Source organism: Dermacentor andersoni, chromosome 11, assembly GCF_023375885.2.
Source record: "Dermacentor andersoni chromosome 11, qqDerAnde1_hic_scaffold, whole genome shotgun sequence".
In the NCBI taxonomy this organism is placed as follows: Eukaryota; Metazoa; Arthropoda; class Arachnida; order Ixodida; family Ixodidae; genus Dermacentor; species Dermacentor andersoni.
In genome coordinates, this window is record NC_092824.1 from 65,359,153 (window position 1) to 65,380,842 (window position 21,690).

The 21,690-nt window shown below is 47.8% G+C and overlaps 1 protein-coding gene across 3 annotated transcripts in view; it reads left to right on the plus strand.

Annotated features, from left to right (window-relative positions):
• Positions 1-21,690, plus strand: part of LOC126517782 (E3 ubiquitin-protein ligase Rnf220-like) — a 65,985-nt gene that overhangs the window by 17,812 nt on the left and 26,483 nt on the right. Inside the window, exons 2-5 of one of the 3 annotated variants that reach the window (XM_050167574.3) lie at positions 1,754-1,823; positions 12,274-12,397; positions 13,543-13,615; positions 17,137-17,271. In XM_050167574.3, coding sequence (XP_050023531.2) covers positions 1,754-1,823; positions 12,274-12,397; positions 13,543-13,615; positions 17,137-17,271 — 402 coding nt within the window. The remainder of the gene's footprint in view (positions 1-1,753; positions 1,824-12,273; positions 12,398-13,542; positions 13,616-17,136; positions 17,272-21,690) is intronic. The other 2 variants (XM_050167575.3, XM_055064271.2) reach the window with 2 other exon arrangements.

Here is a 21,690-nt window from a genome sequence, read left to right on the forward strand (position 1 = left end):
TATTGCTAACGCATTTCTCGCATTTGCCGCTAAAGCGCCACTGATTTTTTTTCCTTCTTTCTTTGGCATCGAATCTTGGACATGACGAACTTCATCGTTCGAAGATGCTTCTCTCCCAGAGCTCCTTCGTCCCGGTTACTGCTTCTAGAAACACGCCCAAGTGCCAGCCCTTGTTCCGATCGTGTAGTGAATGTTGTGTACATGTTGTTTTCATACTTTCGTTCATCTTCCTGGAGTGGTCAGTTTCTTTTTTGCGTCTGCTAGTGCCATGTAACATGCATTCGCTCTTCGATATTTGTGTCGATTTACTCTCGCCGCTTCAATGTTTGCGATCCTGTATTTCAACCATGGGGTGTCGTCGCTCAAGCCCCATCGCTTCGTAACCACTTACGAGGGGAGATCAAAAAGTTTTGCAACTTAGCTATAACCAAATATCTGACAGTGATCTCTCTCTACCTTTTGTTTAGGTCATCTCTGCAGCCTAGCAAGGTCTGAATATCAAGCATTCCAGTTCGTTGCGTGGCCTGCATCAGTCAGTCAAACATGGCGTCGTCCCATGATTTCAAATTCGATTACCGGAGCGTTATCCAATTATTGTGCAAAGAAGAAAGTTCCACCAAAGAAATCCACAGCAGGATGGGGAATGTGTATGGCAGTTTATGTCCTTCATATGCTTCAGTGACTCGGTGGTTCAGTGAGTTTAAACTTGACCGTGTGCATGTGGAAGACGACCCAAGGTAAGGGGGGCCGACCACTTTAACCGATTTGTACCATTCAGTCTCAGCAGAGAGCCTTACCGTGAGTAATTGCTGAATCAAAGGGTCCGAAGTTGCCGGATAATTGAACATTTCTTATGACAGTGTTTTCACTATCATCCACGATGTTTTGGGTATGTCGAAGGTCTCAGAATGATGGGTGCCACGGAACCTCTCAACTCAAGATCGACACCACCGCGTGCATTCATCAAGAGAACTTTTGCACCTCTATTCAAGCGACCAAGAAGATTTTCTCTCCGGCCTTGTGACTGGGGATGAGACGTGGATGTATCAGCGGGACCGAGAAACAAAACAGCAGTCTATGCAGTGAAGGCATTCGGGGATCCCTCCCGCGAAAAAAAAAAGAAAAAAAAAGAAAACTCAACTCTCAGGGAGGAAAGTGATGGCGACGCTTTTTTGGGGACGCAAAGGGGATCCTTCTCATTGAGCATCTTGTAAACAGTAGGACAGTTACAGGCGAATACTACGCCAACGTTCTTCGAAAACTGCGTAAAGCCATCGCGAAAAAACGCCGAGGATTAGTGACAAGAGGTGTCCTGCTCCTGCACGACAACGCCCCGGTTCACAGATCACGTGTTACCCAGGCGGCCCATTCGAGAATGTGGTTTCGAACAGTTGGACCACTCACCCTACAGTCCCGACCTGCCCCCGAGTGACCTTTATTTCCGAATTAGAAGACACACCTCAAGGGAACAAGGTTTGACGACTTGAACTCGCTTCAAACTGCCGCAGAGAAGTGACTTGGCAATCAGGAAGAAAGCTTCGTTTTTTGGAAGGTATCAAAAGACTTCCAGGAAAACGGAAGAAGTGCATTAGTGTGAGGAGAGATTATGTTGAAAAAAAATTTTTTTTTCCTTGGTCTGGAAGTTTTTATTATATGGGAGTTGCAAAACTTTTTGATCACCCCTCGTATGTGCTAGCAGGTTACGACATTGAAACCTGTTTTTTATTCTCTCTCTCTCTTTTATCCCTGACAGACCGTCTCCATTGTTGACGAGAGTGCCGACGTGGACATCGATGTGGACGACAGCCATGCGCGACATTTGAGTGAGTGGCCTCCGATATTCTGGGCACTGTAACCTCCGGTGGATATTATGTTGGTCGTAAGTTGCGCGGACCATTGCCTCCGAGATGGCAGAAGGCCCGCGAGCTTTGAGCTATGACGTCATAACTGGAAGGCGAGAGCTTGTAATTTGAAACAGTATAGGGTACCTTAGAATGGCTTTCGCGGCTCACTGACGGCACTGTGCTCGGGCACCTTGTTGAACATTAATTGAACATAAGATGCGAGCGACATCTAGCGCTGTTGCCGTGTTTCACGTTGCGCGCGTCATGGCCTCAGAGACTACGCGCGCATGTCATGCGCGGGTGACAAAACAAGAGTGGCGAGCTTGCGTGTGCTGTCGCGACAGTCCAGTTGAACTCATGGAGTGTTTACGATCCGGCTATGTTGCATTTCGTTGAAACAAAAATAAAACAATTCTTGTAGTCCCTCTGTTGGCATTGGAATGCTCAAATCTGATTCCATAACTGGGATACCATACCTCACGAATACCATCGCGTATTTGCCAAATTAGGGCCCTTGCGTAGGAATATGTAGCTCACAACTTCTGTATTTTGTTGACTGGCCTTTCTACTGTAGCTGGTTACTGTCTTCGTCATCACTGCCACCCATGGAACGCCCTGGCTCTTGTCTCTCATGACTAGTCACACTTAACTGGTGTGTTGCTTCACGATAAGCCGTGTGCAGAATTTGTCAAAAGTAGTATACGGGCTACGTTGCCTGCGACGAACCGGACTTACTAATGTCGAAGATTGGACTAGTTGACTCTGCATCATTCAAAGTACAACAGCGCGCCTTCTTGAACAAGGACAACGCCGAAGAACAGACGAGGACAAGCGCTGGCTTTCAACTATAGGGAATCTTTATTGCAAACGAGAGATGTACGCATGTTGCGGAACGTAAACAAACAACAAAGGAATGAGTGACGAATTGCCTACGTGAATTGTTCGCGTTTCGCAACATGGGTATATTATTTAAACCAACTCTTTATGACAGTGGGATTGTTAACGATGGTTTGCGCGGCTCATAAAAATTAAAAATGCTGCTTCTGCTTTAACGAAATACAGAAATTCAAATAGCAAAGTTGTTGGCGTAAAGTCATGCAGCGAAAACCAGCACTGCAGATGGCTATACACAAAGAGAGGACGTACATTCTTGCGCATAGTCTTCCCCATGTGTGTCCATTGATTCGCGTGAAGCGATTTCGCAGTAACGGGAGCTTGCTCCTATGATTTTAGCTGTATTTCTTTAAGCAATGAAGAGCGAATGGAACAGTAGTTTGTTCAGTACGAACGCTAACATTAGAAATATGTGGTGACTGTTGGTGCACAGTACTTACACATTACTGGTGCAGGAAGGTCCGGTTGTTTTAACCGGTCACCCTTAGATTAGCATTAACTGCGGGCCATTGGTGCGCTTACATAAGAATATGCCACACTTCTTTCTGTTTTCTTATTTTTTAGCATGAAAAGCCTTTAGCTCCCGCTGTCGGCGACGTTCAGGTGACCTTGAGCCAAAAGCCGGCGCCGTTATCCGGACGCTCAAACGAGAACGTACAAGCAAATTGCGAGAACAAAACGCGATCATCCGCGGGCAACTAGTCAAAGATTAAGAAAATTCTGTCTCTTGCCCACAACCCCGTGTACAGTTCCGCATTACATACGCTAGTTAAACAAGTTAAAATATATAATGCTTCCGAGTTCTTCCGAATGCTTGTTCACGATTTCACTCAAGCTCTGACTTCTAGTACGCTGAAGTTTTATTTGTCATTTCCAATAGGGGGGGGGGGGGCGACGTTCAAAAGGCAGATACAAGGCTCCGTACACTTCATTGTCATCCTTTGACACTGAAACAAGTTTGCCCGTGCTCTTTTGAACGCCAGCAGTCCGTGAGTTCCGCGGGGCGGGTTTTGCTTCCCCCCGAGAGATGGCGCCAAGCTGCGTAACGCCTCCTTCAGGTTTTTCTTCTAGCTGGGTAGTGCGCTGTCTCCCTGGCGTCTTTTGCTGCCTGTCGTGCCGCCTTCAGCCGGTTTTCTTCTAGCTGGGCAGCGTCCATATGGACCCGTGCACAATATGGCGTGGTGTGATGTGGTGGGGTGTGCCGTTGAAAACATGCACTACACCCATTTTAAGATTGTGGCTAGGAACATCTCCAAGCAGTCTCCTTTGCCGGTTACCATTTTATGCTTACACCTACTCGCGATTACGGTAGAGTCAGTAAGTGTGTGTGCTATTGGTAGTGCGCCAACCTTAGAGGTACTAGCTTTTTTGGGGGAAAATTATAGAGTTAAGAATTTTTAAATGCCAGAACACATTGTAATACAGTTCTATCAGCAATGTTGTAGCATGATGTTGGACTAAAAATATTTGAAGTCGATAAGTGCCTTGTAATGAGTGTCGGCCATGGCGTTGTGTATTGCACGTACGCCGTTGGCACTTGACCTTCATAATGTCGCGCCGTAGATGAAGGAAAGAGACTAGGAGGGAGCGTCACCTTACAATTTTTGAGCGTAGTCATAAAAATACAAAGGAGAGGCTTATGGGAAATAGGCCCTGGCCACGTGATAGGCAATCGGTAAGTCCGGCCGTCGTGCGCGTGGATGTATGGCGGAGAGTAGAGTGGAGGGCCGACTGGTGAGGGCAATGGAGGGAGGAAATTATTTAGAGAGGGAATCGTGAGGATCCTGTTGCATTGCACAACACCTCGTTCATATTCTAGTTTGATGATGGGTGCTAATTTCGTCGCCGTGCGCGCACTCGAAACAAAATCTTGTGAGCATACACGTGACGAAGCTGATGGCGTCAAGTCCTCTCTCTTACTGCTGGCGATTCAAAGCCGACGCTTGTTTGCAAGCGCAGCGGCGCAGTCCACGGAGTCGCCGTTGCTGAAGATGCACGTCGCACTCGCTTCCGAAAGATACTTTTGCAGCAGAATACAGCATAGTGGTAGCCCGTTTACCTCGAGTCATCTGACATCGCAGCCATCACGGACGCAACACACTATAATCGCACTAATTCGCAATGACACCACTACTATTCCAAGTCGCCGCTAGAAGAAACAGCGGTCCGCACAAATATACCAGTGTGCGAAGGAGAGCGGCGCGGCGCGCTGATTCGAGGCTACGGTCCTCCTCGCCGATAAAACGGTTTACATGATTTTCAAAGGTCACGTGTTGGGCCGTTACTTGGGAGGGGATAAAATCGATTGGGGTGGCTGCTTGGAGAGTTCGCTTGCCAAGGCTGGCTTCATGACGCAGTCCTCCCGTCTAGTTTGTTTCCTTCCTCAAAGCGTGGGCCGATCGTGACGGGGACGTCACATAATTTTAGTGCGTCCGGTATTCCGGCAAACGCAGGCGGTTTGGCGGATGAGCGGGAGCGTAAACGTGAGCGACCAGATTGGTGGCGCCAGCTGGTGGTGTAAAGCTGAGCCACACAAACACAGAGCCAATTACTATATTTTGCTTAGCTGCTGGCGTCAATTTTCGACAGCGGCGTAATCGTGTCCACAATTACGCCGCTGTCGTAAATTTGCACCCGCAGCGAAGCAGAATATAGTTGGTTGCTGCAGTTTTAGCACTGTGTTTGTCTGGTTGAGCCCTACGCCACCAGGCGGCTGCACCTCTCCGGCCGCTCACATTTGCGCCCCCGCCCATCCGGCAGTCCGCCCAAACCACATCCGTCTGCCGGAATAGCGGACAAACTAAAAGTCCCTAATAACTACCACGAACCGAACAATGCCTTTATAGATCCGGCCCCCCTGGAGAGCGTGCTTCCAGAGAGCCAACGCGCAGATAGAACCCGTATAGAGAGGGACGGGCGTCACCAGAGGAAGTTAGCTTGCTGAGGCTAGCTGCTTGATCTTATGTTCGCTCTTCTTTTTTCTCCCTTCCTGCATGTATCGCGCACTACACTTCGCATTCTGCTGAAGGATTCATCCGCGATGACGCTGTCGCGGCTCTATTTGCCAATGGGAATTTCCCTGCTTTATTTCTTTCAACTTCTAATTTTCACAGAAATACGACGTTCTTATAGGCTGAGATGGCATACATAATCGCACAGTTACGAGATTTATGAGGGAGTTTCCGAAATACGGGCTCCAGGGAGATTCGCGCTCAGCGCATTTGGGGGCAAGTGCGGAAAGTCCTATTTCTTCGGTCTCGGTTTGGCGGCTTGCGCTTACAGCGACACTGCTGCTAAAAGGAAAAGAACCACGAAAAAAAGTACGAACAAAAAATTTAATAGGTGATGCTCGAAGCATGGCTGACACGACGTGTTTCTGGCTCCTGTTATCGCTTCCAGTGCCTACAGGCTATACAGTACACAAAGGCGCAGCCTTCGATATTGGCTTCTGTTATACTCCGATGGAGCCGTCGCTTGGCGGTACGACTCGGACATTAAAAATGCTTTGCTTATATGTGTTTTTCTCTTGTTCTTAGAATTTTCAGAATTAATATGAACGAAAGTGTCACCAGATTATCGGGTGATTGGCTTCGGATGCGGCTTAATCTCCGTCTGTTCGACGACAGTAACAGCGAGGCCTTTGACCTTTTATTTGCAGAAGCTCTCATGATCGTAATATCGCAAACAGCGCAAGAACGTGACAAAATGTTAAGGAAATGGATGAAACGGGCCTTGACTCTCACCTTAAGTTTGTTGCGCTGTGACGAAAGATACAGGCAGAGAAAGATAAGGTAGACACAAGAAAAATGACAACGCGCGCACACAGACTGAGAGAAAGAGAGAGATGGGCAAACACACAAACAGGGACTGACTGAAAAAGGATTACATCTGTCACTAGGCTCTTCAGCGCCCGTGTCGTTGGCTTTTAATCTTTCTGTCCCGTTTTTGCACTGAATTTGCCGGTTATAGAGAGGTTTAGCGTGTCCGCGTTATTGCGCTATGCGAAGACGGACTGGCTATTTTGCCGGATAGCCGGAGGTGCCACCAAGTGGCTGCACCGTGCAGGCCGCTCACGTTTGCGCTCCCACTCCACCGGCATTCCGCCCCCGGTCAGCCGGCATTCCGCCCGATCTGCCTGCGTTTAGCGGAGAAACTCTCCTATGTCGTCATGACAACAAGCCCGGCTAGCAACCAATTTGCTCTCATAATCGATGGTAGCTGTCATTAAACAGCGGCTGTTTGTCGCTCAATCTTTCTCACTGACGTGCGATTCGAGAAAGCGATCTAACGTCGCCCATTCCTTGTGATTTATTAGGCTATAGGTGAGTGAAATCCATAACTCAGATCGTTATGATTCGTTACTCACGGACGTTGGGTTTTGCCCAGGGGTCTCATCGGTTTTCGGTGCAAGGCAAGAGACGGGCCCTGCTTCGATGGGAGCCTGCTCGGTTTCTTTCTTTTTTTTTTTTTTCGTGACGCAAATATTTTTGTCTTAATTATTGTGGACGGGAAGCGCATTTCGGACACTGTTCTGAAACTTTTCCTGCGGAATTCATAGACTGACTATACCCGGATCATGTGGACGAAACCTTCAGGCAAACAAAAAATGTTTTTTTTTTTTTTTTTTAAGTTATTACCGGCAGCTTATCGATATCCCTGAATAGGAAAGCTTACGATCATTGCAGTCTATCGATACCAAACTTGTCTTAAGTAGCGCTAACTTCAGGAAACACAAGAACGAAGACGGGAGACACGCACCAACAGTTATGGGCTGAAACTTCGTTAATAAAAAAAAAGTTTGAGAAGAAGCTAAGGACAACGTAACAAGCGGTGAAATGAAAAATTACAGGCGCACGTATGGTAAGAGACAAAAAAACAGCGGTGTGTATTAGAGAGCAATCGGGGGTCAGCGATATTGGGCAGCCGCCATTATGTACAGTTGGAGACCAGCACTGCTAACTGTTGGCGTCTCTGCGTCTCCGGTATTTTTTATGTTCTTTTTTTTCTATTCCCCTATTTTGTAATACCGGAAGCAGCGATGCAACGTAGTGTTGACAACAACGCGCAAAACTGTATTAAGCCGTGATCCGTATCAACTGCGGTTGTCTCGTTCCTGTGCGCCCTGTCGAGACCCGAAGACAGCTCAGGGGCATAATCGCTTTCGAGGTCGGCTCTTGGCGACCGCGGTACGTTACTCAACACCCAGATGGCTGATTCGTTGCTTTACAATGCACTCACGAACGCGGTGCCGCCCACTGCTGCCCTGCTCAGTCGCCACTGAGCTGCGGTCAGCGCTAGCACTGTGTAGCGTGACGCGCTTGACGAGCGAGCCGCGATCGCAGCGAGTATTTTAGTCCTGCTGGCGCACAGCTTGTGGAATGGCTGAACTCGTGGACGTCGCTTGTTGGGACACATCCGCAGGTGTGACGCCGCTGACGTCGATGTCGAGTTTGCTCGGAAATGGCGACTCACTGGGCCTTCTTAACATATAGAAGTTAATAACAATTCGACAGGCAATAGAGGCTCATCGCTTGATCCACAGGAAACCTAACCTTAGCTTTTGTTCAGTTGCACGATCTGGTGCTGTTTATGAACTCCGATATGTCTCTCGCAAAACTCCTTAGGTTAGTACTATGAGCTTCAGACCTTTGAACATACCATTATAACTTTCTTGAATGACAACAAAGATGTCGAAACGCTAATACACGAGTTCCCAAGTAAAATACTTTACAAAAAGAAGAGTTATGGATCTGTTACTTAGGTCATAACACACAACTTATACCTACTGTATATAGTCTTAATGTGGCAGATTATTTACAACATTGCTAGATAACGGTGGTTTACTTATTCGTTGATTTTTGTGTGCTCTCTTTCCTGTTTCTTTTCACAGCTATAATTACGAAAAGTACTATCTCGAAACATTTATATACTGTACAGAATTGTGGATGTTCTTTTCTTTTGTGCGATTTTAATGTTACTTTAGAAGAAAGCTTGTAGTCTCGAATGCACTGTTTGTCACCACGAGGAGGATAGGCCTCGTCAGCCGGCCATGGCGGCCGCATTTCGATGGAGGCGAAATGCGAAAACACCCGTGTACTTAGATTTAGGTGCACGTTAAAGATCCCCATGCGGTCGAAATTTTCGGAGTCCTCCACTACGGCGTGCCTCATAATCAGAATTGGTTTTGGCACGTAAAACCCCATAATTTTTTTTAATAGGCCTCGTCAGGCATATACAGTCTTTAGCCTCCCTCCTGACGTGGCGATGTATGTTTGGATGCTATACATAACATTGAAAAAGAGAATAAATTGTCTTCTTCTTCTTCAAAAATATATACGGCGTCGTCGAAGCCATCGCTGAGGAAAAGGGTGCGAAAGTCTACGAATGCGCCAAGCGATGAAGAGCCTGCAGACGAACCGAGAAAACCGACAGCGGGGAAGCGTCGGACCGTCGTGGAGCGGTCGCTCCCAGGTTACGCCGGGGATGCATGCCGCGATCCTCGATCGATGCGATAAGGTCGATAAGATCGATGCGATAGGGTCGGTTAACACTCGCCGAAATTCCGTCGGACAAAGTTGTGCAGAAGAAAACTGGCGGCTTCTTTCACTCATTATCTCACGAATTCGTGTTAAATAAAGGTTTTTACTTTGCTGGACATGCTTATAGCCTGCTCACTCGGAGCGTATGCGGTGCTCGATCTTTACAACGAAGTTTCCCGTATAACGAAGAATTTGGAAGGAGCGCTTCGTTATAAAAGCGTTTCACTGTAGCACATGTCCTTAGTCTGCACGTGATATTTTTTTTTTTTTTTGTGAATGTGAGTTTTGCAAACTTCACTCAAGCGACGTAATAACTACACGTGGAATATTATTAGATGCGCTAGTTTAATTCGCTGTTAGCGCTCATGCAGCTTAGGCGCTGTTTAGACAACTGCGATATCGTAACTATATTTTGCCGCGAACCTGTTGATGCGCCTATAGAAGTGCTGGAAAACGCTGTACGCACGTTTTCCCAGCGTCTTCGGACAACAAGATGTTTCGTCTAGTTTAAATTTGGAGGGAATTAAGGGCCTGTTACGGGGTATGTGCGAGGAAAGTTGGAAAGTGTGCGAGTTAATTACGGTCTTTCGAAAAGAAAAGCACTAATACTAGCGCTCGAAAGGAACAACTTCTCTGAATATTGGTTATGAGTCTGCCAGGTAGCACAAGTTTTGCAGTGTTCGTTATTCTTTCTTTCTTTTTTTTTTTTTATACGCACGTTTTTAAGCTTGCCTCATGTCTTGCCGATTTATACAGCTTTTGTACTCCCTCTCACAAGTCGTTTGCAGCACTGTCTAAGGTACGAGGCGCACACCGGTCGTCACACAGGTTCCTTGCGCAGAGGAATATAGTTCCGCGCTTAAGTGATTATTGGCGGGTCTAAAGAGCTTTTTTTTTTTTTTCAATTTTTGTTTGCTACATGATACGTTACAGCGATACGTGACATCTTAGGACCTTTGCACAGCATGCACTTCGTATACCGCGAAGGACAGTGGCGGTGAGCACACGACGCGGCGCGGATGAACACCTTTCGAAGGGCACTCGGCCTTCCTATTGGCTGAAGGAGACCTTCAGCTTCCACAGCGCTGCAAACGACTTGTGAGATGGAGTACAGAGTTTGTTATATAAGCGCGCTACTAAAAATTTCTGGTATTTACCCGGCGCCGTGCGTCACTGCAGTTTCAGGTTTCTTTTTTTTTTTTAAGCGCAACAAATTACATTCAAGCTGCTTTGGCACTTGCCTAATGGTACAGCGTATCTGCGTCGCACGTACATTCGCGTAGGGGTGGTCTGAGCGAAAGCTCCTTATTACGGTTCTGCTCACAGTAGCTCCGCAGGGCATCGTAAGATGGCTGACAGATAAGCAGGAAGGATGCCGTGAAATCGCCCACTGCATTAAAATGCGATGTGTGTCCGTGTAGGTCGCTTCGGCGAAGGACGCACTATTGCTGGAGATTCCTTCACATTTTAAACGATATTTTCCTTGGTCTTCTTGGCCGAGACAAGTTGCCACAAAACGCGAGAGCGCGATTAACAAATTACGTGTGAACGTGTCGTTGCAAGATGTCGCCATCAGCGCTGCGTTTGCCGTTGCCCGGTTAGCGTTACCGGGAGCCGCTGTCTGTGCACCTACTGCATTTAGCAGTATACCGGGACTGAAACACAAATAACCACGCTAGTATATCGACGCCTGGTGTGGGTTTTTTCTACTCGGTATGGACGGGAATGCATGCTTTTTTTCGTGCTTACTTTAAAGACGAGGTCTTGGCGACTTAGCCCTACATTTCTGTATGGGGTACATGTGTTTCCCGACTCTGTCGTGGGCCGATCCCGTCGATACTGCAGTCTAAACATAAGGGTCACTGGGTATGTGCCCCTGGGGCCACTGGGTATGTTACGACTGTGATGATGATGATGATGATGATGATGACAGTAACTGATTATAATAATTATTACTATGGGCGATGACGGTAACTGTTGACAAAAATAAAATGGAAGACGATTTGACTTCTAGTTGACGTCTATCAAACGTCGTCGTTCCAGCGTGGCTGTCGCAACAAATTAATGGTTCGTACACCCCATCCTCAACCTCCCCAACTCGCCGAAGAAGTCTCTCTTTCATTGACGTCAGCGAGAGGTTGAATCGGCCTCCAAATCCTTTGTCTCTTTTTCTGTTGAGTGTCACTTGCTTACACGAGCGAGAGGAATAACATAAACCAAAGTGCTAAATTTTTTCGTCAATTACAACCGTACGACGAAACGGGCAATGAAGCTGGGGAAAGCATAGGGGAGATTAGCTGAACTAAATAAAGTGTCAGAATAACAAGGAAAACGGAAATGAAAGTGAAAGAAAAAGACGACTTGTCGCCGATGGGAGTCGAACCCACATCAAAAGCGTTTGGTGCTCTACCATTCAATTAGCGACCGTGGCGGCCATGCTCCCGTCCACTTCATTGGTCATTTGTTCTACGTGTACCACATTAGCTCTAGGAGTGTTAGCCAACGCCACTTACGACCCTGGCGGCGGTTGTGGAACGTCCTTTCAACCTTAGGAGCTTTCAAGCTTATGAACAGGCAGCTGGCCAGTAAATTCTCGTGTGCTACCTCATCGCATCAAGACCCTACACATCGAGTCCCTCGCTATGCAATGAACGAAAAGAGCAAGGAATCCGAACGGCTCAATTCTTTTGGTGGAGTTCATGGAGCACACGTACGGAGTAAAAAAAAGAAAAAAAAAAAGGACAGGCAGGGTGAAACAGCGCTTGTTTGTTAGTTTGAGCTGTTGAAAGTATTACAATAGTTACAATTGTTTGTTAACTACAGCCATAGTGTTAGCTAAAAGAAGCCATCGAAAGCATTGGGGAAATTTAGCGACAGCCGCGTGCACGTTTGTTCGCGTTTTGTATTGTCCCGCTTGCCAATCCCACGTCAGTACGCTCAGATCTAAGGTACGAGGAGTCTGCTCTTTTTTTTTTTCGGCTTGCCCACTTGCACAGGGCCCAAGCGTCGCAGCGTCCCCGCGGCCACCTTCGGCTGTCCCGTGTGCGGCGTGACGCTCCGGCAGCAAGAGCTGCAGCAGCACTGGCAGCTCGAGGTGGACAGGCTGCAGGGAATCGCCAGGTATATACCCACGTTTAGTCTTGTCGCACACGCCCCTCCGCGCTGGTGTCGCGCCGGTCGCCGGAACGAGTAGCTTTAATCAGAGCGCTCAGAGATCGCTGCGCTAAGCCAGTGAGTGGTGTCCGAATCCACGGCCCATACGGTGGCGCCCTCTGAATTTAAAATGCGGATCTTAAAGGCTATGCTTTTGCACATTGAACGCGCCGGACGCGACTGCGGGAGCCGGGAGCACGTCATAGACGTGGGGTTCTTGGACAGCATGCACCTATCGGGAAGTTTTCTTACGAAATGGTTTTATGACCAGGGCGGCCAGGGCTGCTTCGCAGTTATTTGCCGTCGGAGGCACAAAGCGGGTTCCTTTCGCTCGCGCAGTCGTTGTCAAAAGTAAAGCGGGCTGCCAGGACGTGTCGGTAAAGACACTTGTTGCTAGCACCTCAGAAGCGGATGGTTCGCACCACACGAAGCCATTGCGTGAATGACCACGCAGCCGTGTTTTTATCACGTGTAGTCGGCCGCCCGCACAGCTTGAAGGCTATGCCGAGTAGGAGTCGTGCTCTTGTCTCCACACTCCAAAGCTCTCTAAGCGCCAATAGGTGTTTCCACGGGCGCGGAAACGCTCGCGCACCTCGTGGTTTAGTTTCTTTAAAACTGCGCGTGATAAGTAAATTAGTCCGTGACCGGTATACCTCCCACGGCGAAAGCTTTATAAGGGCCTTCCACTTCGCATGCTGCCGTTGCTTTAAAGACGTGGCTCTCCGCCTTGCCAGTGATCCTCGAACGTGGCGCTCGCAACGACGTTGAGGGTAGACACGCGTGGGATCGAACTGAGATAACCGTTTTCTTTTTAGAGTTAAGGCAATGAAATCCTGCGTACTTTATACCTTCTCCTTTTCTTTCTTTTCCGTTATTTTTCTTTTTGTTGGACGGAGAGATTTACACAACGGGCAAGGGCGCTTTTCCGTACTAGATTGGCGTAATGGTGGAATTTTTTGTAGATATCGGGTCACGTGTCCCCGCAGGGTGATGGCACGAGGTTTTGTCGTAGAGAGTTAGCGGTGTGTGCATTAAAAAAAATAATAAGAAAAGGCTGTTCAAGGGCGGGAAAGTCTAAACCTTAAAAACGCTGCTGTGTTCTTTTCTTGCAGGAATGTGGCGAGGAGGCACCGTTCCGACTCGACGCCGGCTGGCAGCTCCAACAGAACGAACCCTCGTCGGGAGGTACGCATCATCTGCTTAACATGACGGGCCGAGTTGCGCTCAAGACATTTAACTGGAATGGGGGGCCCTAAAGTAGGCGGTAAACCTGTACAGAAGTGCGTAACCTTTCAAATAACCCGCACCCCAGGTATCGCGTCATTTGTCTTCATCACAAACACTCACTGTTGGCTCGTTGTTGCTTCTTCATCGTCATCTTCATCATTATCGGCATGTTTATATGAGTTTATGTTCACTGCAGGGCGAAGGCTTCTCGCAGTGATCGTAATTTAAAGGAACACTAAATAGATTCACTAAATCAGCTTATACTGATAATGTATATTTAGAAAACTCAGTCTTCGTTAATTTGTGGAAACAAGTTGTTTATCGGAATAAAAAGATGAGTTAAGCTTCTTTTTTTCTTTAATTTTCGAATTTCGTGCCAGAACGCCAGCGTCAGTACGTCAGCGTGATGTCACTGACTTCGAAATAGGTTTCGTCTTTAAAGCCGGTTGCGGCACAGCACATGTTCTTCCAAGTTTGCCGAATGCAGTTATTGGCTCTTTTTAAAATCTTTAGCGATAAAATATTAACCAGGTCCGAGAAGATGCCGTCAGACTCCATGACCTCACGGTGGGCTGATGCTCACTGTACAGCTGGTTAGTTCAGATGGCAAGAGCGACCGCCCCGAAAAGGCGTTTGTTGTCCCGAGTTCGAATCACGGACCTGGACGATTTTTTTTTTTTCTTCAACTGCGAGGCTTTCTTTCCGAGAAACCTCAGAAGGGTTTCCTTTCTAGCTTCATGCTACAATAGGGTGGATGACAATGTGTTTTTCCCCCCTTCCATCTCTTATTAGTATTGTGCGGTAATTAACACCGTCAGCCGTCAAGAGTACTTTGGGCATGAGTACTCTGTCCCGCCGGGATTCGTCCCTATCGTAGGGCCCGCAGAAAGTTCATCCGCTTTCTAGGGAACGAGCCTGCTCGCGACTTTTATACGACAGCCACATAATGACGAGAAGACGCGTCGACGTGAAAGTTAACAGGAACGGCCAGCAGGCCTTGTGTCGATGCTTGTGGGGAACTGCCAGGCGTAGCGACAACCCGTGGAAAGCTTTTTCAAGGTTTCTGACAGTCATGCGCGATGATGATGATTTCTAATGACACCCCCTTTGAAACGGGGCGACGACAAACAGTCACCTAGCCTGCTTGAGCAAATCAGGTTCTACCACGTCTGGTGCAGTCTAGCATATTGCCTATGTCTATTTTCTCATCGACCATTTGTCTCTATATTTTTACAGCTACCCGTGCCTCCAACGACCCCTGTTCCATCGATCTCTTCCCCGCTTTCTTTTAATGCGAATTAGTACCATTAGGCTACTTCAGCCACTTTGAATCTATGCAACTTCTTTAACGTCGCTCTTCAATGAAAAAGGAAATCCTTAATTTTTTTTGGGCATTCGACGGAATGGAACCCGCGTCACACGGGTTCCTCAAGAAGCCCGGCGCGTAAGTACAAATGCCCGTGGGCAGCCAGGGATTAATTTTAGGTGTTAGGAACACACTGGTGCGCCACGCATCTCTGAGGCCACGCAAAAACGGGGAAGTTCGTTGGCGCGCCGCTAGATGACCCACCGTGACCAAACTGAAAAATCGGCGGCTAAAGTGCACGAGTATCTGTACTTGAAAAGCGTGGACACAGAACGGAGAAAGAGGTCAAGAAAGTTGGCAGCCAAGTACAGGGTAACTGAAAGTATACATAGAAAACCAGGAGTCATCACAAAGAAAGAGAAACAAAGACGGTAAAGACGGTTTATTGGATGCAAGGAATATAGAAACAAAAAGGACCATGGAGCTTTACAAGAATGAGAAAGAAATTAAAAGTGAAAATCTGTACGATAACACGAAGGGCAGTTCTTTGCTATTTGAGGCCCGAACCGGTTGCCTAAGGAGAAAAACATACCGGAGCAAATATTCGCAACAAGATGAGGCATCTGTATGCTGCAGCAAAAATCCGAAGACCACTCAGCACAGCCTAATGGAATGTGAAGAGATTTACCCAGAGAGAACCGTAGGTAATGTACACCTTCCAGAAGCGCTTGTGTTTAAAGTGGATGAAAAGATAAACCGGTCAGCAGTCGAGATAAGCAAGATATGTTTAAAGTATTGGTGGGGAAAACAAGCAGGGAAGAAATTGATACGACCAGATCTATTGCAGTCATGGCTAACGGTACAAGGTAGATTTTGAAGGGAAGAAAAAAAGCTTGAGGAGATGTCCGCAAAAATGCTAGATAAAAGGACGTGTATAGCATACCTTATTAAATCAGTCAGTCTAGGTGACTATTTTTCACCACCCCGTTTCAGGGGTGATACCATTAAATCATCATCATCATCATACATACGTGACGCATTTCGGTGGTGGCGATACGGTGTGTCGCTATACATTGCTTGAATGATACTCGCATAAACGTCGACAGTATAATCGCGAGATGGGATCATTCTGCCGAATTCTTTTTTCACCAAAACTCTAAATGTCTCTTAGCGCTCCCATTACCTTTGTATCTCAGCGCTTCTGGAATGTGAACGTTACCCGTGGTCCTGTCTGGTTGAACAACAGATAACTGATCTCGTGGCGCCATCATGTGACGCCGAGTTCAACCAGAATGATCAAACTTCTGGACGATTCTTCGGCAAGCCCCCGCGCTCGAGGCCTGGGAGTGTGCGATCAAGACGAATGACCCATAATGCCAAGTCGGGCTGGCAGAGCGGGCTAACCGCGTGGCGGCCACATGTCCTCTACGCTAGCTTCTTCTGTCAGTGTCTCAACTATTAACTTAGTCTCGTTTAAAGTTCACTTCTCTCTCTCTTTCTCTGCTTATAGCTACTTAGCTGCCTGCTCAAAGCTGTCGTCATGCTTCACATTTTATGCATGGTATCCTTATTTTTCGACGAGAACAGTCATGTACCACAAGAACCTTTCTAGCGTATTGTAGTTAAACAGTGCGTCATTAGGTGACACTACTAGCGCCGTTGATACCGTTGACAGATAAGCAGATAAGCATTTTTACGAAGAAAGATCATATCAAGGAGAGATAGCCAAAATTCTACACGGCAAGAGATGTATATAATGCGCGATTAGGTCAAGCACGCTAGGTGACTGCTTGTCGCCGCCCCGTTTATGTTAGAAAATAAATAAATAAAAGTCAATCAATCAGTCAATCAAAGGTGGTGCCAATGAAGATCATCACCATGCCGGTCCCATCTTGTGTCCATGTATTCATTCCGTTGGTGATCGCATTACAAAAAAGCTAAATGTTTCTTTTAGGTGTTCCCTCTCTGTTTGACACTCTTCTTTACGTATGCTTGCTTATGGTACATTCGGCTGGTTTCTACCGTGCTCTGTCTGGGTATTGAGACTGAGAACTTGACAGTCATGTGAACTCTTACAGCACATTCGCAGTTCGCATGAATCTCAAGTTGCTTGTACACTTCCTTTTCTTTTTTTTTTTTTCGTGACCGTTCTGTTTCAATGCCGTTTGCGAAGCAGTCCCTGGAGCGGGTGCGCGCCAACCGCGACCAGCGTCGACGGGGCACGGAGGTCCACTGTCCCGTGTGCCACATCGCCCTTCGTGGGTGTCCCGAACGTCTCGCCGAACACGTCAACCGTTGCCTCGCCAGGGTAAGTGCATTCTCTGCACGCTTCGCGCATGCTCAAACGTGACGTACCCGAGACCCGCAACTCGCTCGTGTCGTGCATAGGATATGCGGGTTTCGGGTACGGAAGGTGTACCTTTATTTGAGGTATGGAATTTCCTTTAAAAGAAAAGGGATGACGGGCTGAGAGCCCAAATGGCTGATCGCCCTGCAGTGACGAAAGTTCCTCAAATGCGAAGCTTAAACTTAAACTAAAAAAAATGTATGTACGTCATAATAAACACGCGCAATATATTCTTCATGCCCAACCAATCGAAACGAACAGCGTAAGTCACGTGCATTTGCCTCGCGTCCGCTGCCGAAAATTGTTGATGTATGGCGCAGCAGTCGGTGTGGGAACTGATTTCACGAGCAAAATAAAATATCAAATGCTATGATTTCGGCGCTTCCACTGACGCTGGAGGCATCGTCGAGTGCTACAGTAAGCAAACATGAAATTTTCTAGGGCACGCTGCCGGGCTAGTTGGTTTGTATTCGTAATAGACACGGATCAGCGCAATGCGAGAGGCACCAAGAATAAGAAGATGAATAAGTTCTAAGCGCTCTGAATGTGTCTTCTGATTCTTGGTCCCTGTCGTAATGCGCTGCTCCGTGTCCATTATGAAGCAAACGTGGATTAAAAATAACATCCATAATTTCAGGCACAGGGCCCATTTAAGGTCATTTGTTTTGCGGGAAATTCAGTGCTCTTTGTGGGATCTCGAGCGATAGTGCTACCACGAAATTCTCCAGCAGCTTAAGTCTTGCTGTTGCTCGCTTACGGCGCTTAATTTTGCATCTTGTAGCGGGAACAGCGTGAGAGGCGAAGACTGAGACAGAGCTGTAGTCCTCGTAGCTCGCGGTGTTCCCACCTTAAGATGCAGTATACCAACTAGCTGAGTGCCGCACCCTTTAGTACCTGCGAACTCTGGCTACTCGCATGTTAGCGTTTGTCTAAGCCGTACGACATAATCCATGCCACACGGGTGATTTGCACAAGATCAATGGCTCGCCAGCTGCCAACAGGTGGCGCCGCTACTCCTTGCTCGACGAGCATTACGTCGTTTGTGCTTGTTGTGGTTCACACCATCGTGGTCTACGCTTCGTTTTGGCTTGTTTGAGTGGAAAAATCTATGGGAACATTGCTGAGCTAAAGTGAGATAGGCGAAAGCCTATCTATGTCTGCCTCTGTTGCTGTTGCATGAACTGTTCTGCGAACGGATGCCGGTGTGGCCGCGAGCATGGGATGCAGTCACAGCCATATGGCTGCAAGGTTTGTCGCCGATGTGCGCTCACTCGCACGCGCGTGTCCGCGCACCCCGACGCGCCCACACGCACACCGCTACTGGCGTGGCGCCTCCTCTCCTTGCTCCCCTCGCCGGTGATCACCGCTTTCCTGCGTCCACCACGGACTGCGCGCTATACACTCTTTTCTCCCCTACTCTTTTTATCCCTTCCCCTCACCCGTACAGCGCTGTGGAGGTGCCCTCGCAAGAGAGGCAGTAACAGCGCTGTACTTATCTCTTCCTTTCTCTTTTAAAACCGCTCATCACGGACTACGCCCGGACACTCGTGAGCCACTAAAGGCTTACGCCTTAATATTTGAATGGCGGGACTATAAACGCCGATTCCAGAAAAGCTAACTTCCAAGAGCCCATGTCCATGCTCAGTTTCGGCGTAGGCGAGGGACTAATACCTGTAATAACACGGGGGAGCTGCGCGCAAGTAATGCCGTTGCCCGTAAAAATTGCTCTAGAATTACGAGTTAAACCCTGTGAGTGCCCGTACGTCTACTCCTCTAGCCCCGCCGTCGCGGCGCTGGCTGTCTGCTCGGTTGAACGCTCTGCTCGGTTGAACGCATACGCGGCCCTTGCTCTGTCTTGGCGGTAATCTGCCGCGGTTGCAACGGCTGGGCGAGCCAAGATGACTGATGGCTTCGTGTGCGCTGCCTTCCTGCGCGCTTAGTGTTGGAGGTCGCGTTAAGCGAGAGGCCCTCTGGTGGGATTGTGGGCACGTGCAGACCTCGTGTTGCACGCAGGAGATGCTAGACCGCGCATCGTTACCGAACAGTGCCGCCACGCTGTCTCGAAATACCTGGGAGAGAAAGCTTTCCATGCTTCCATTGTTATTTTTTTAAGCTTCATTCCACCGGATTCAGCACAAAGATATAGTTTCTGAAACATACAGAACAACACTCGCTGTCAAAGCTGCTCTCTTCATCACGCCAGCTTTGGCAGCGACTGTTTGCGGTCGTCGAGTGAGATCTGTTCATGTTTACCTGTAGCGCGTATACAACCTGCCTGTTAATTAAGTTATTAAGCGAATGTCTTCTACAATTTATGCGACTGATAAAACTAGGAACCTTACTTCATGTAGTTGGGTAACACTTTGCTATGGTTATCAATGCTGCGCTTCTCGTGCGAAGCTGCAACTTTTTCCTCCCTAAAAATTATGCACGTATCAAGTTTTACGTTGAACTATCGGAACCATAAAATGCAATGTTTCTGCAATATTTCAATAAGGACATAGCAGTGGTAAGCGCGAAATCATTGTTCTACGATCATAAAATAAAATAAAAATGTATGCAGAAACTCCTCTAGAGCTGCCTAAGTGTGCGCAAGCATACCTCCAAATTTCAAGTTGGCCCACCCCCAAATTTCGAGTTAGCCCGCCTCCAAATTTCAGTTGGGCTACATACAAATTTCAAGTTGGCCCACCCCCAAGTTTAGGTTGGCCAATCCCCAAATGTCAAGTTGGCGCGCCCCACTATAGGCTTCCCCGTGGATTTTGTATGGAGCCATATATATATTTATATATATATACACAGGGACATACATAGGGACATGCATAGAAATACATCAGCGAGCCTTCCGATTAGATTTATGAGTATGCATAAATCTAATCATATGAGTTTTCTCCCTGATCAATTCTTTTTTTTTTTCAATTGTTCCTTATCGCTTGTAAAGCTACCAGTCATCTACATTTGCACTGTTATAACGATTAAGTGTCTTAACTTCAAATTACACATTTTTGTACAGATACAAGGCCGCTTTGTGCGTGTCAGCTTTTCCTGGTCCTAATTTCATCGCTCCACCTAGTCTTCTGTCGTCCTCGTCTGCGTTTCCCATCTCTTAGTACCCATTCTGTATCGCTAATGGTCCAACAGTTGTCTAACCTGCGCAATACAGAGGCGTAGTTGAAACGCAGCGAGAGCTTTTCGCGTGACAGACAGGTTTTACAGGGCTACTCGCCAAAGAATGTTCACGTATTAAAAATCTGAGGACACCTATATCCGATGACAACTTTCTGTGGCCGGTGGCAGCACAGCCAAAGCTACGCGCACGCGCTCGCAGGTGCGGAACTTTTGCTCTTGTGTTACCACGCCAAATAATGCAAAAGTTTTGCTGGCGGTTTGCGGGACTAGGCAAAGCTGACATGGATTCAGAAAGCCAGAAAAATAGGAACAGTAAGAAACGAAAACCCTTTTCTCAAAAAAGTCTTTTATTTTTATGAACTAAACCTTAAACAAAAAGATAAAGATACAAGTGATGCGGTTTATTTTATGGTACATAGCTTCTGGTTGCTTACATTCGCGGACTACACGTATGAATATGCGCAGTAAAAAAACGTGCGCTTCGGCTAGGTGGTAGCTTTGGCTGCCACAGAAAGTTGTCGCCGGGTATACGCACTTAGAAGTTGTGAATGATTTTAATTTCCAATTGAACGCCGCTGAGGGGTCCTTCGAGTTAAGAACTCCTCGCGGGCAAGCGGGCGCGTTTTGATTTGGCCTTCTTCATCAGCCTATTTTACGTCCACTGCAGGACGAAGGCCTCTCCCTGCGATCTCCAATTACCCCTGTCCTGCGCCAACTGATTTCAACTAGCGCCCGCGAATTTCCTCATTTCATCGCTCCACCTAGTCCTCTGCCGTCCTCGACTCCGTTTCCCTCGTCTTGTTACCCATTCTGTCACCATAATGGTCCAACGGTTATCCAACTTGCGCAGTACAGATGCGTAGTTAGAACGCAGCCAGAGCTTGCGCGGACAACACGGGCTTACGAGAGTGAGGGTGACGTGGCGTCGCGGCGATGCCCTCTCCCCTCACGCAATACCGCGGCAGCAAGTTTTCCCTTTCGCCCGCTCTGCTCCGTCGAGGCCCGAGCCAACAAGCGCGAGCCAGCGTCACGAGCGCGTTCGTGACGTGGCGTCGCAGTGAGTCGGAAGTTTCACAGCTACACACCCTGCCGGCTTTTATTCACTCAATGGACTATTTGACGCTTTCGCATCAAAATGCGCGTCTTTCGATCAAACTGCACTGTAGTTAGCTGGAGATATGCCGTAACAAATACCCTGCGCATGCGCCTTGTCGCGGAGAGGCAGTAAGATTTGCTCCGCGCATTGGCAGG